General features: G+C 33.5%; 2 protein-coding genes across 5 annotated transcripts in view; one reads left to right on the top strand and one right to left on the bottom strand.

The window, feature by feature from the left end:
- Atg16 (Autophagy-related 16) overlaps positions 1 to 16373 on the top strand; it is a 68036-nt gene that overhangs the window by 15165 nt on the left and 36498 nt on the right. The window lies entirely within an intron of this gene.
- Positions 1 to 16373, bottom strand: part of LOC145734215 (uncharacterized) — a 38801-nt gene that overhangs the window by 12103 nt on the left and 10325 nt on the right. Inside the window, exon 2 of one of the 3 annotated variants that reach the window (XM_081987452.1) lies at positions 10488 to 10535. The exons of the other annotated variants lie outside the window; for them this stretch is intronic. Within the exon in view, the coding sequence (XP_081843578.1) occupies positions 10488 to 10533 (46 nt within the window). The 5' untranslated portion in view covers positions 10534 to 10535. The remainder of the gene's footprint in view (positions 1 to 10487; positions 10536 to 16373) is intronic. 3 annotated transcript variants of the gene reach the window in all.

Consider the following 16373-nt stretch of genomic DNA (forward strand, 5'->3'; position numbering starts at 1 on the left):
TTTCATGTCAAATAGAAGGTCTCTTTCGATAAAACATTAAACCCAATAATCATTACAATATACAAAGTCTTTCAAAAGTTACGGCCAAAAACGTTAATTGGAAGGCAGTTCTTTGGGGCTCAATATTTCCCTTAAGAATGACTTTAAAAAAAAATTATATGAACAAACCGTATTATTTTGACCTCCCCTGCATGCCCCCGAGAGATTGTCATATAGTTATGGGACACCCTGTATATTTTATATAAATTAATTCTCCCGATGGGCGGGTTTTTTTTTGCTTAAAGTGATATTAAAAAAAAACAATAAACTAATAACCACATAGAAACACAAAAAAATCTGAAATTGAAATAACGCGTTCTAAAATACAAGTGACGAATCTGAAATACAACTTACGTTTTCTAAAACCAAATTTACAATAATGAAATACTATAGTTATAGATTCTGAAATCCAACTTATATTTTTAAAATCCAAGTGATATTTTCTAAACTACATGTGTAAAAGTTAACCTAACCTCTGATCTCTACAATACATAAATACAATTTGGTCAAAAATTAGTTATTTGAACTCCAATCGGATGAGAGCTTGAAAAATACCACAAACGACATCTAAAAATTAGGACAACCCTAAATAAATTGCTACTTAATGATAATTCTGTGCACGGGCATAAGCAATTTTATTTTAACTGTAATTTTCTACTCTATACACATCTAATAACCTCCATCTGTTAGCTAGGAATGTATGGTACATCACGTAGACTGTCAAAACGAAATTAAAAGTGATTGAATAATCTTAGTAGTGTGTGCAGATGGAAACAGGAATTTAAATCGTTTTCTGATCGTTGTTGCAAAGGTAAAACGAATATTTTATTTTAATTTATTCTAGTTAATTATAATTTTCATATTTATTGGGATGGTTAGTTCCCACTTACAATTGCAGTTAGAATAATGGTGGAGGCCTGAATCAAAAAGCTTTAAGGTAACTTTACAGTTTTCGTAACGGGAGTGGTGCATTACCATTTTCATTTCAAAGGCGGAAGTCAGAACTGTTTCCCTTTTAAATCGGCACATATATGTATATGTTGGACAAGATTTATTGGTTTATAAACTGCCTAAGCTAATTCCGGGCATAACCCACTATTTGCTAGTCGCTGTTGTACGTTGCCCGCCAGATAAGTTTATTTATAGTGCGGCCGTTATTCTATTTTTCCACTTTTTGATCGCGCTGTAAAGTGCTTAAAATGGGCGCGGAATCTATCGTACCACTATCGATTTGATCGGCAACAAGTTGAAAAAAAAGTGCAAAACGCACGCATAATAATATTGTGCCTTGCTAACTCGCCTCACTACCTTGTGTTTGTAGCATGTCGTATAAATTCAATTGATCTGGTTAACCGCAGTTAGTCTAGATTCCCATTAATTGAAGTAACTAGGTATGTGGTTAATCAGTTTTATAGCTTGTTTCGGTAAAATTTATTTCCTAACGGTCTTCAAAAAAAAGTAACTGAAAATGTTGTTTTACGCACGCAACACGAGTATCTGGTTGTTTGTTACTGGTTAAACATAGAAATTATTTATTCACGTACAAAAGTGGAACAATTGTTTAGTTCTTTTTATTGCATAAAAAACACTCACTCTAACTTTCATAACTTCACCAAAAGTCAAGAGTTCTCTAGATCTGCTCCATTTCAATCCAATTAATCTAAAACCATGTATTGTGGTCTTTTTCTACAAAAATGTCGTTTAACCGTAATCAAGATCATTCAACAACATATTTTATTTAAGCTTAATAATAATTGCTGATAGCACAGAAACCTGATTTTATTTAACGAGTGTACACTATATTTTGCGTGTCCGGCTTGTATTTTTTTAAAATTTTATAGTAGGTAAATTACCCAGGCTGTTATTACGACCATAAGATTTTAATCAGACTAGTTGGCCGTAACATTGTCTTAAGTAAATTCGGTTTAATGAGGAGTTTCAGATCCATCAGGAAGTTATCATCAGACTTCGTACTGATCGGATCGATTCAGTTTTGAAAACATATCGATATTTTAATGGCGATCCGATCATTCCAGTAACTTTCCGATAATAAGATGATTGCATAGCCAGTCCAGCTCCAAACCATTCTCATGTCGTTCTTCCGTGTTCACCAGATAAGCTGTAATTTTGAAAGCACTTTTTGTGATGATTATACGATTTGCTGGCAAAAAATAAACATTTTCCACTCGGACCATTAGACGGACGCGTTTGTTTTGACAAACAGTTTTCGATGCTTCAGTTGGAAGTAGAAAGGCAAACAATGGGCTGGACACTAAAAGGTCGAAACCCTCTAGTCAAGTTGGTTCAGTTTGTTTATACTTTTTTACCAACAGCCACCAGGTCCTTGACAACCTAAGTATGTGTGTACTTCATTACTTGGAACTAGTTTGCAGGTTGACCAGCAGTTTCTCTATCAAAAATTATGAAAATTTTGTGTTTGATTAACTTTGTCTCAGGACGAAAACTTTGTTGTATTAATTGGGTCTTTGTAAAAGATCGTTAACATTATTTTTTTAGCTCTATTTTAGGAGTGTTTTCAAAATAGTCTAAAACTGAATGTAGACATTATAACTGATCTTTTTACTATTTGGGCTTAAGTCCATTTTATTATACTTTAGATGGTATGAACTGAGGAATGATGACCAAATTCGACAGGAAGTCGCGGTCAACATTTTTCTTCACTTCATCGAGGCACGCTCGACGTATAACTGAAGTCTTATACCAACAGACCGGTTGAATCAACAGAAATACGAGAAAATACTGTTCAGCAATGTCAGCAATTCAAATTTAATTACAACTAATTAATACTACGGCAGACTTGGTTGGATAAACGTTGCCCCGCACCGTTATGCAGACGGTTCATAAGTGGCTAATTAAGAGGCTTGCAGTATGGCCGATTTATCAGTTTCACTAATCCATGATATATTATTTGCAAAGATAAACGATTTAGAACCTTCCAATTAATAGTTGTATTAGGGCGTCAATTAGAAAAATGTTTTTCAAATAGTTTACTGCATTAAATCAGGATCAGAATTTATTAATTGAAATGAGTTTAATTGACTCAGGTAATTTTGCTGTTCAATCAGTCCAAAGTAGCCAGTGCTGAGGAAATTGTTCATGTGTGTCTATTGTAAATTAAAATGTTAGGAAAATGTATTAGATCTGTTTTTTTTTTTGAGGAAAAACGCTTTTACTCAGCGTCTAGTGTGTACCAAATCTGGTGTTTTGGAGAAAAAAAAATTCTCTACCATTTTAAAAATTAAATATCTCAACAATGAAACCTAAATTTGACTCTAAAATGAACTAAAATAAAACGCTATTAAAAATGCTGTAACACATTCACGGAACACCCTATATATGTTCATCTTGTTTTTATACAGGGTGTCCCGCGAGGTAAGGGACAAAATTTCACTATATTGATTTTGTACCAAAAACTACAATGGATCTCATCCACATTATTAAAAGGGCTAGACTATGCTTACAATGGGAAAATGGGCACTTTGAACAATTATTATAAATAGTTATTTTCCAAGAGGTATTAATTTTTTTTGTAAAAAAATATTTTTGTGAGGTTATTGTACTTTTCAACACAATAAAACTATAAAACTTAAAAAAATCATATCTTGGTAAGGAAGCATTTGCGGACCCATGTTCATAGAACATTTTCGACTCGAATTTACCTAAAGAACACGTAGTGAAATTTTGTCCCTTACCTCGCGGGACACGCTGTATATTATCAAACATACAGGGTGGTCCAGTTTTAAGTGTCAATAATTCACCATTTGATCCAATCAAAAAATAAGTTAACTTGCATTGTGTCATTTTTCTGAAAAACGTTTCCTAAGGAAGATACAGTCCTCCAAATTTCAATTTAAAAAATCGTTTTATAGTTTAAAACTGAACAAACAAGACTTGTGAAAGTCCAAATTTGTACTGAATAGTCTAAAAACTTTTTTGCTACTAGGAATGGTCTTATAATTCGCTTTCTCAGACTGCCATCCTGGTTGAGTGTCTGAAACTGGCATTCAAGAACTAAAAAAAGCCCGGAAATCAAGACAAAGATTGTATTGTGCATGAAACTCATTTTTTACTACTAAAAATAATATAAAAGTTGACTTTTAATGCTAGAACTGACTTTACTAGGACTAAAGAGAGTCCAAAAGTATATTTTCAAGACTTTAATTAGTGTACAACTCAATTTTCTGGACTGGACAACAAGTCTAGAAGTAAATGAAATTTTCGGACTATTTTATTTCTAAAAATTAGTTCTCAAGACTATTATATATTAGACTATTTTATTACTGAAAAAACTTGACTTTTGGAAATAGTCTTAAACTCGATTTTTCAGTCATAAAAAGCACTAAAAACAGTCTGAATTTCTTAGAGATGCTACAATTTATTGCACCTATGAGTGTAGAAGTCAATTTAATAGTGAAGAAGCTTGAAATAACATTTTCAAGACTATGGTCAGTGGACAAACTAGCTTTTAGGCCTGATAAGTCAAAAACTTTGTAAAGATAGTCTTGAAACTCGATTTGAGGCACTGAAAACAGCCTTAAAACACTAAAAACAGTCTAGTTTATTAAGAAATACCCGAATTTTTAGCACTGAGGTGTCTAGAAGTCGATTTAATAGTGACAAAGTTTAGAATGCCATTTTAAGTCTATGAAGAATGTAAAAATTGTTTTTTAAGTTTGCTATGTCTTGAAACTCGGTTTTCGAAGCACTAAAAATAGTCCAGAATTCGAAGAAAATGAAAAGCAAAGTAAAAAGCACGAAAAGTTCGTTTTCAAGACAATTTTCATAAATGTAATGTCAATGTCCTGCATCTAAGACTATTTTCAAGACTAAAATATTGAAATTTGTCTTCAAATTATGAAAACTTACTTCAAATGCAAATTTTAAGCTTCTGATGTCACTTTTCATTAATTCAGACACATTTTGGGGTTCAAGTCAATTTTTAAGGTTTACATGTATGAATTTGTAGTAACAAATTCTTGAAAAAGTAGTTTTTATGTCTACAAGTCAATTTTTAGTATTAAAGTCTCTCGATTTGCATGAAAACTGGTTACAAACACAATTTTTAAGCTTCTGAAATTTTTATCTTTTCTAATTCAATTTTCAAAACTAAAGTTTTTTTTAGTTTGTCTGAAAACTATGAAAACTGGCATTGTTAACACAGGATACATACTAATCCATTTAAATCAACTCGCACAAGCACAACCATAACAAACTTTTCCTATCCTACTACAATTAAAGGTTTATCACAATTTTTTGATTAACTTTTTTCTCTTAAACGTCACTTGGAGTGCTGGTACAATTACGAGCGCTAATAATACCTCACGAGTGTCGTAAAACACAAATTTCGCACCTTGTCTATGACGAGAACGGCCGTAAAAAACGTGTTTCACAGTGCCGAGACATTAACCGGGTGCAAGTGTCGGTTTTTCTGCACCACAATAATTATAGATCGTGGCAATTTTCACCATTTTGATACGGTTATGAGTGTGTGTCGGAAGCCGTAGAAGGCTGGAGGATATAGAGCCAATGCGGAACACAATTTTACGATTCGTTTTGCGGTAATTGAGGTTCAGATGCAATTTCCGCATTTTTTTTTGTTTGAGTAGCGATTAATAAAAAAAAATAAACCTGGTAAGTGGATACTTAAGTACCAGTAAACTTTCGAGTTAAAAGTAAGAGTAAGTTACGCTTAGTGTCGTCTAGAGCAGCGTATATTGTTGTTCGGTCAACCGTAGAATCGAAACAACATTGACCTTCCTATGTAAACAGCTGGAAGTGTGTTTTTATTTGTACCAGTGCTTGGATTAATGTAATATGTTTCTAGCTTATGACATAGATTAAGTATGGCAATTTTGCCTTTAAAAGCGTTTTTATTAATAATACTTTCCTGCAATTGAGTGAGCTATAAATATCTTCTATTTAATTACCTCAAGAAGTTATCACCTTCATATCTTAAAGCTCGTAAATCCTCCATAGGTTCTCCACGTCTGGATTGACGTTATTCCGAACGTATTTAGTATTATAATAATTCATAAATCTGGAATGCAAATTTAGATGGTATCTAGATAAAACGATGTGCGATTTTCTATTATTAAAGGTTTCTTTTCACGCCATTTACGATCGATTTATTGCTAAACGATATCGGGTAGGATTGCCCGTAAATTAATTTTTATTAACAGGAGCAATTGCTTTTTTTCTACATATAAATTGACTCTAGATTTTAATAATGAAAGCCGGTTTCAGTAACATAATTATCGGCAGTCAGGCGAAGGCGTCACTCAATGTTCTAAGGGTAGACACGCAATGTACCATTTTAGGAATTATCCCAGACTCGAGATCTAGTAAACCACAACATAATTGATTTACACAAAAAAAAAACGGAAAGCCTTGTTTTCTTCATTAAAACGTGGCAAATTGATAAACCTAAAGTACCAGAGCAAACTAAAAAGTCCACTTATCTGACGAAGGAGTAACCCGAATTATGGGTATGAAAGACGGGTATTGCGGTCATCATCATCATTAAAACAGCATAAACCAGCTGTGTGAACACATTAAAAAAGATAGAAGATTTTTTTACGCCTTGCAGCTGTTTTTTTACTTCATTTTGGAAAATCAGTAATGTACAGAATACAGGGTAATTGAAATGAATTGTTTTTCCTAAAACAGAGAACACACAGAAGCAAAAGTTCATGTTGAATTAAGTGTAACAACCACACTGAATATAAATTAAAAAAAAAACTATTTATGTCCAATATCTTCACGGTAGATTATCTAACTGTTACATAGTAATGCGGCAACTTATTGGCAATTTGTTCTGTTAAATTGGATTTGTGAATGATGTCCGTTCGTTTTCCTTTTTGGCTTCGAACTTCACTAGGCATTCTTCTGCCCTTGATTAGATTTTATTACGGCTGTCGTGTATGATTGAATTTTATCACTTCGCTGAAATGCAAAGCGTTTTTCGCGCCGTTGAGCGAACCACAAACGTTGATTGGTATGATTAGCCGCGTTCGTTTTGGTTTATTATTACCCCATCGAAAAAACTCTTCTTAAGTTGTTTTTAATTCCGACCGATAAAATGATTCAAAATGCGTTTTGTGGCGAAACGAGCCGTATTATTGACCAGCCCGATAGAAGCACATTTTCCGTTTCATCCGTGAAAATTACCAAGTTAGTGGTTACGGTTAGCAATTAAATTGTAGTTAATTATAAAGACAGCGATTTTCATTATGTAATTAGTTGGTTAACAAGCTTTTTGATTACCTTGAAATGATGTGCGTTACGGGCTTAGACATCCTCATCAAATGTCTATATGTGCTAGTCTAAGTAGTTTGTGATTGGTCAAAAAAATCCCACTTTACCTACTGTGTTAAGACTTGAGAAAGCATTGGCATAAATCATACAGTGGACAGTTTGTGATAGTCTAAAAAAGCAGCCTTCTGCTTACTGCTTTTTCTTGATCAATCACAGACTACCAACAGTGCTGTATTTACTGGACATATTACTTTGAGAACTAAATTAAAGCTGTTGCTTTTTGAACCATTGTGCTAGTCTACATGGCGATTGGATAAAGCTGTAAATCTTTCATACAGCCATTGATGAAAGACTGTTTAACTTAATTAGAGCCTGTGAACGTGGTGTATCATGAAAGATAATTTGAAAGTGACGAGTTGATAATTCCTTGTCTTAATTAACAGAAAACTGAGCATTTCCTGTCTGATGTGCGCTTTCACCAGGTAGAATAGAAGAAGATAAGATGGAAACTGCACATCAACATCCAATTATATCGGCGTAATTTCCCAGGAGGAAAAAGTGTTATCATTCAACTAACCCGGCGGTATAATGTATAGAATGGCTGATCGTATCAGAGTACGGCTATAACTTGTCATTTAAATAATACCGCTCTCGGAATAAGTCACTAGTAATGTGGGAAAGATGGAGCAGAAACTCTCTTTCGCTTCCGTGTTAATATAATATGTAATCCAGTTTTGCACATTTGGTTCACTTTTTCGCCCAACTGATCTAGTTAAAGCAAGTGTCACTACTAGTACTACTACATATTGTAGTTGCATCTCAGTGTCTAACTGTACCATTTTGCATCGGGGTCAAATCTGGCTTACGCAGTCAAACCGGTCCATATGTCGGACCAGGTCACTTGGACACAAATCCGCCGAATTGTTTATGGATATCACGAGTTGCGCTATGGGCATTATTCCCCGCTTAAATTGGTTTTAGTGCATTCCACCGCGTTGTACACCGTTATATCATGTAAGCGAATCGAGGGCGACAGGTTCTTTATTGTCTATTGTCTTGGATAATCTCACAAAAACCCTACTACGATCGAGCCAGCCTACCCACTTAAAATAGTAGGGTCCCCAACAATATTACGCTTCATAGATCGCCTGATTGATCGACCAAACTTATAAATGAACCTCTAATCATTACGAAACACCTTGTATGGTAAAGTGGTGATGGGTGTCTCATCTACGACGCGGAAACTGCTGGTAGCAGTATATTAAAATTGGACGACAAAAAGGCCTATGAATTTCCCCTTAAGGGACCTGGACACCGGTTTAATAACCCTGCCATAAATATATATATATGTTCCTTTTTTTCGTAAACATAACGGCTATTTTAAAGCGGATATCAACACTCTAGAATTTCATGAAGGGTTTTTCACAAGTTGGATAACTCTGTAGATGGCTGCACTCGAAATGAATTTCTTTCAGTACACTTGTTTTGTACAAAGGTCAGAAGATTCATTTATGTGTTCACGGAGAGAATTTTAAAAAGTTTCTCAATACAGTATAAATCATATCAACCTTATCGAAATTATTAACTTCTGGAAAGAATAATGGTTCTTTACAAAAGAATTAAGTAGAAAACCAATTTGCCTGTAAATCTCAGAGCTTAAGTAAAATAAGTAAAATATCTGTTCTGTATCACTAAAAAATACTTCTGTAAATTGTCAAATTTGAAGACTTTAAATAAAACAATCAAACGACAACAGACTAGCAAAAGAGAACATAGTCCTATGCCGTCTATTGAATTAATTTGGAGAGTTCAACAGTCAATTAGGCCAGTAACTTTTTTTTATATTTTGTAACATTGTGAGTTTTAAAAGTTATCCTGACTAAAGATTGCGTATTCAGTTTTTTGGTGTTTTAGTAAATCCTTTTTAAAGGACAACTTAGCATATTATATGGCCGTCTTTTCAAATAGTTCAATGTTATTCAGTTTAATGTTGGAATATTTTGGATATGCCTGAATTTTCTAAAAAGCGTTTTGTGTATACCCTGAAAGCCTTTAAACTACAGACCATATTTTAAACTAACTTTACATTTTTTAGTGTATTTATAGACTATATATTCGTATTATCTCATAGATTTCCCTTTCTATAACGTCTAGTATGGTAAAAATGTTAAGTGGATTGCGGTTCTGTTCCTATTTTATCAAGAGGCGCGCCTAGACCGAACCAATAACCAGCCATTCGATCATTTCGGTTTTTCTCAACTCGTACAGTTACGTAGTGCTAGTAGTAAACACGCTTTTTCCTTATCATTATTACTTCACGACGTTAACCGAGTGAATATTCGCGGTAGGACATAAACCACCACACACAGTAATCACTGTAGTAAACGGTACCTCGTGAATAAGCAGGCAGATGTTGGTTATATGATTTTGGGTGGAAATATTGTGAATATTTTATCGGCATTGCCATAATTACCATATTTTATTATTTACGGTGGTTCCTAATTAGATGGGAAGCGAGATGTGGTCTAACGGATCATGGAACGGGCAGTCTAGATTAGCATTCAATTAAAATATCTGATTTTTAAGGCGATCTAGAAAAAAGGTGAGACGTGTGATTGTTCGGCAAATTCTTTGTGACTGCTAATCAGATTAAAATGGTACCGTTGCGTCTCAAAGACGTATTGTGAATTGCCAGACAACCATATCGTATACGAATTTTGCGTGTTATTGTATTTTGAATTTACTGAGAATGTCTCCTGTCTGAGTTACTAATTTGTAGTTACATCGCATCCTGCCTGTTAAATACCAATTTGTAGGTACGAGTATATGCGGTTACCTTCAAGTACCGTTAAGTCAATTATCGGTCGAGCCGGGGCAAAATTAGTAAAGTCTTATCTTTTCCCCACCTTAAATTAAATGAAATAATACCCGTGAGTCTTAGCATTGTTGCTAGTGAATTATAGTTACTTTGTTACCAACCATTTATACGCTTTTGGTGGTAATGTAAATAATCTTTACATTAAAATTCAAACTTAATAATTGACGGACTGAATTTACGGTTGTTTCTCTGAATCCGATTTGTTTGCCTCCATACTTATGAGAACTAGGTCTTTTCCTTCTACCTTTATCGACTGTTGAATATGTTTTACATGTGATTTTTCTGCTTTACTTACGTATGCTGACTGGGTTTCCTGCTAAACGAGGTGAGATGGTTTTCATACCTGCAAAGATAGGATGTGAATTATTAGCTGCAAGTCGTGTAAATGTCTTTTTGCTTTCCTTCATTCATGTATACGATTGATCTATAAATTATCCAGGAGAAGTCAATTAATAACTAGTTAAATTTTCTTACAAATATGCAATACGTTTCTCATTCAGCCATTCAGAACATGTTATACATTTAATTTTAATTAACACTCGAAATGTAAATAAAACAATAAAAACCCACAGTTTAGTAAGGACGGATGAGCAAACGACGACTCTCATTCGTTAAGCCCATCATTACAAAAACTGTTGTTTCTAATTATCAGGTGGGTTTATGCTTTGCTTTATAATACTTGTTTGCGCTTGACGGTTCCTGTTTTATATTGTAATTTTATTGCGAGCGGTTTAATAAGGACAAACTAAATATAGACTTGATCCAACCTCGCGTTCATGTAGACCGAATTGCTCTATATTTCTTCTGGGACAAGAATAATACGACAAGATCTTTAGTGGATGACAGTGCAAATTTTATTGGTAAATACTAATAACGAACCGAAGATCTTATTAAATGCTTCGAATAACAATAGAAGAATGGGGCTACTGGAATGGTTCGCTATTTATTAGATGACAATTGAATTAATGGTAATCAGAAGAAAAAAACAGAAGCTGTTTCTTGTTAGTTGCTTCATTTAATCAAAAAAAGTAGATAGATAGTTTTTAGTTAAGAGAAGAGTTAATTCTAAACTCTTTTTATTAAAGTAGTAAAGTTATAATTTAAAAAGCATCCAGAGATTAGCCAACGGACATCATGAGCTATTTTATAGGGAAATTGGGACAAAATTAGGTTATACTCCCCGGTTAGTTCCTTATTTTAATTTTTTTTGTTTGGTAAAAAAATGGTTATTATGTGTAATTTAAGTGACTTTATTGGCAAAACCTTTCTTCTATGTCCATGATTTTTTCAATCTTCTCTTCTAAATAATTTTTTATTTTAGTGTCGTAGGAAAACACGTTGGTGTACGTAAACTACAAGAAACAGTTGATGATGATTAAGTTTGTTTTCCAATCTACAAGCCTTTAGTATTCTGTTTAGTTTTTTTGAGAATATTTTACCACATTTTCTAGGTTAGGGTTTTCTTTTCAGCCAGGAATATTTGAAAATCCTGGCTGAAAAGATCCTCCTAACAATTAAATGGTCAGAATTTAACAAAAGTGTTAAAGTAACACAATTTTGGTGTCAAGTTGGCATTATTGCCTGTTAAAACACAGCCACATTTTATACAGTAACTAAATGACTTTTATGGTCAGGTTAGTATACTAATGGGACCAACTGGGCTACATATCACTTAGATTCAAAACTAAATATGATTATAAAATGCTAAAAATATAAATTTGTGCTACAACCACGCTTTTAAAGTTAAATCTTGTATTGATTAAATTTTAAGCAATTACAAAGTTTTTATTACAAATTTGACGTTAAAATGCGAGTCAGTGTTCGTGAAAGTTATTCCTCACGTCACACTCATAAGCTTAATTGGAAGTTGAATTTTTTTTAAAGTGAAAAACAGGTTATTAAAGTAAATGAGTGTAATTAGATGGGGCATCCTGCAGAAAACGGGCGGTTTTTTTAAAAAATTTTACCGTGACAGGGGATGGATGATTTTAAAGCGTTATGCGTCCGGGTAAAAGATCAGTATCTCGGCCATTATTACCAGTCAATTTCATGCCGTTACGGTGATTATTTATGGAGCAATATTTGAAGGAAATGAATTCCCATATTTCCTGCTAACTAGGTGATTTGAAAAAAGAATTTCGAAGCGGCAACTGGAGACTGAAATATGATTTTCTAATGTTGGCAACGATTACCCATAATCACTCGGGCTTCTGTATCAATTTACTGTTAAAACTTTATGCTTGTGGAAAGTTATTATTATAGCTCACGGGGTATTTATTCAAATTAGGCTAGCACGGTCATCAGGAAGTCTGAAATTGGTAATTAACTAGCCGCAAAACATTTTATGAATTTAAAAAAAAAACAACGGAACGCAGAAACATCCGAAAATTGCCTGCAACGATACTTAAGAATGCATACACTAAATGAGATTTGACTTGATTCATTATTGTGTGAGGCCGCATTATCTGATGCGAATGGAACTATGTATTTCAGAATTGCTGGTTCACGGTACCACCTCGGGTTATTCGGCAGCCGTTCTAAGTGTCAGTTTAAAGACGGAAGTGTCGAACTAACAACACTACTACTGTTTATTGTTTCGGGTTACAGTTGCACTAGTTTTGCAATAGCATCGTTCAATCGAGAAATGAAAATCATATCAGGAAGTTGCGCTGATGATGGATTAACCGATCATCGGCGTTTACAGTGTGAGAACGGTTAATTTACATACTTATAAAATATTACATTCCTTAAAACTGAATTTCCATTACTACTTTTTGTGGCATTTAAGTCTAAATATTGACTTCTGGTATTTCTCAAGCTCAAGGCTGCATTCTATATCAAGTAGCAAATTTATATCGTCACCATAGACAGGAAATTTATCTAGCTAAATCTAGGATGCCTTTAACGATTCCTATTCTCGATTTTATCATTTCTCTCGATCAGTCCTATTCAAGTAGCTTTCTAGTTAGTTGTAGCATTTGCAGTGGCTCCAGTACTAAAGTGTTAAAGCTGAACCGTACATGGTCCTATTACATTGTGGGATTAAGGTGTAATGATCACATCAATTTGATATTGACCAGACTAATTACGACTAATGCCGGTTTGTAAATTAAGAGTGCGACTGTCAAATGGAATCGATACGTCGATTAGCAATAAAGGCATCTATACAGCTTATAGCGGTATTAAAATTATGTAGATTATCGTCTATAAATTTTCATATTCTGTTCAGAATCTATCCGGCTTACGTGTGGGAATATCGTTAAAACTCAGTCTCAGTTTATTTGTCATTAATAACGTATATGAATGGAGATGTGCACCAATTCACCATATTCAGTCACCTGACGTAAAAACCGTGAAGGATTTATGTTTTTGCCCTAAACGGTATTAACCTGACAGGAGAATTCGCATTTTTACACGCAAACTGGGCCTTTTATTTCCCTTAACTGTAAATCTTTGCGAAACCCATTAATTACTCAAAAAAATAAATCATACAAATAAACAGAGCCACGGGGCCAACTTATTTAACTGGGTTAGTAGGCTCAACTGTGGCGACATTGTCATCGTTTAAATAATTCCACCGCATACCTTTCCGCGACTTCGAATCTTCGATGTACCCGAGCAAGTGGTACCGCTGCTTCGAGAGATAATAATCATTAACAAAGTGGAAAATAGTGGTGAATTAGAAACCAGAAAGTCACGTTGCTCGCCATGTTAATTGAAACCATTTTAAAAATTGTGACAAGATCCAATTAATTTTTTTTTTTTTTTTGAAGAAGATTATTGGTATGTAAGTGTACATGTGCAGTATTTGAGTAAATCACAGCACAGTTGGTAGTTTGTGATTGGCCAAGCAAGCTGAAAACTGCTTTTCTTGACCAAATCACAAATGGTTGTACATGTTTATACATGGTTGAGTAACTATTTTTATACTCTTATACTATTTCATTTCTATATTCATATTTCATTTTTTTGCAGTTTTCAGATATACTAAACGATGATTTTTACGTGCTTCAACAAGACCATAAAAAATACTACCGAAAGGAGATAAACTCGCTGTTTTATCTCTTCATGTTTTGAGATATTGCAATTCAAAAATTGTGTTACTGACCTACAGGGTGGTCCAGTTTTAAATGTCAATAATTCACCAATCGATAGCCCATCAAAAGATAAGTTTACATGCATTATGTCATTTTCCTCAAGAATGCTTCCTAAGGAAGACACAGACTTCCAAAGTTCAATTTAAAAAGTCTTCACTGTCAGACAGTTTGAGTACTCGTTATGTGATGTGAATGACATGCTTCAAAATTGTTTAGATGCGTTGATATAGGGGGATAGTCTTTATTTTCTACGCTCACTGGAAATTATTCAAAATTGACACTGAAAATAATAAAAAATAGGTTTTTTGGACTAATGTTAATTTTTTAGACTATAAGTAGTGTAAAACTGATCATTCAATCAAACTTTCTTTTATTCAATTAAACACTGGTAACAGTACAAATTTTCGAACTAATTTAATTCTATAAATTAGTGTTCAAGACTAATATCGTAGCATTTCATGCCAAAATTGTTTACTTACATCAATGAGGAGTCTGAAACTTAACTTTTACTGTAAAAATTAGTTTAAAATTCGATATTTCAGTCTTAAAGCACAGTAAAGCGTCTAGAGGTCAATTTAATACTGACAAAGCGTGAAATGGCATGTTTAAGCCGATGGAAAATGTAAAAATAGCTTTTTTAGTCTGCTATGTCAACTTGGTGAAGATAACCCTAAAACTCGATTTTCCAAGCTGAAAGCAGTTTTAAAGCCCTTGCCTATGAAAAGCAAAGTAAAAAAAATTGAAAAGTAAGTCAATTTTCATAAATCTAATGTCAATATCCTGTATTTAAGACTATTTTCAAGACTAAAATATTGAAATGTATTTTCAAATTATGAAAACTTTTGATGTCACTTTTCATTGGTTCAGAGTCACTTTTTGGTGTCCAAGTCAATTCAAGGTTGAAATCAAAAAATTCAACCTTGAGTCAAAAATTTTAGATAAAGTAGTTTTTCATGGCTACAAGTCAATTTTCACTGCTAAAGTTTTTCAACTTATCTGAAAATTATAACGACTGACTAGACTCAATTGTCTAGGCTACAGTCTTTCAATTTGTCTGAAAACTATGAAAACTGGCTACAAAGACATGTTTTAAGTTGGGTTGGGTGGGTTTTAGGTCTTTGAACGTAATAACTCAATTATCTCGTTTTTAAGAATTTTATAAGAGATACTTATTTTGTCAAAGTGATCAAGTAAAGTAAAAAAAAATTGAATTTTTGAAAAAGATCCAGTGACGTAGAGAATAAGACCGACAAATGAAAACCATCTTTCTGTATTTACACCACTGGACAGTTTCGACAAACGTCATTAACATCACATAATGAGTATTAATTTCATATGTATTTGTTCTAAATTTGATTTTAAACTTTTATGGACTGTATTTTCCTTGGGAAGCATTTTTCAGGAAAATGACATAATGTATGTTAACTGATTTTTTGATGGGCTATCGAATGGTGAATTATTGACAATTAAAACTGGACCACCCTGTATAAATTGGTTCTTCTATTGAAAAAAAAAATGTATTTGTTTGGCTCTAATTTGGAACACTCTAGATAGTAAAGAACTATCTGGAAATAAAATACACTACAATTAAATATATCGGTTTGGAAATGTGGTAACCTTTTCTTACTACAATCAAAAGTAAGGTAAACTGAAGTGATAGAAGCACAATAATAAGTATTTTTGAACATGTAAATTTATTTTTCTTGTTAAATTAAACTGTTAATTAGAAAGATCAACCGAATGATTGGCACACAATGGCCGTTAATCATGCAGGCTGGTCGGTGTATTATTTCATAACAGAATCAATAACGGAAGAAGAGCTCCAAGACTGCGGTAATGTAAACCCACACGAAACTGTGCCCGGTATGGGTTATTAGAAGCAAGGTCAAGACCGTTTCTCGTATTCACCCACCGCAATCCACTCTTTAGAAGAAAATTAATTAAGTTTTGATCCGAAAGCTAAAGGTCAAGTAATTGGGTTATCCGTTTACGTGATGGTATTTTGCATATTTCGCCAGTTAAAATTTAAGTCACCAGCATCTGTTTCTCACGAATTGCATTAATATTGACGACACATATTGGAA

Source organism: Ips typographus, linkage group LG9 (assembly GCF_016097725.1).
Source record: "Ips typographus isolate SLU linkage group LG9, UJ_Ityp_2.0, whole genome shotgun sequence".
Taxonomy (NCBI): Eukaryota; Metazoa; Arthropoda; class Insecta; order Coleoptera; family Curculionidae; genus Ips; species Ips typographus.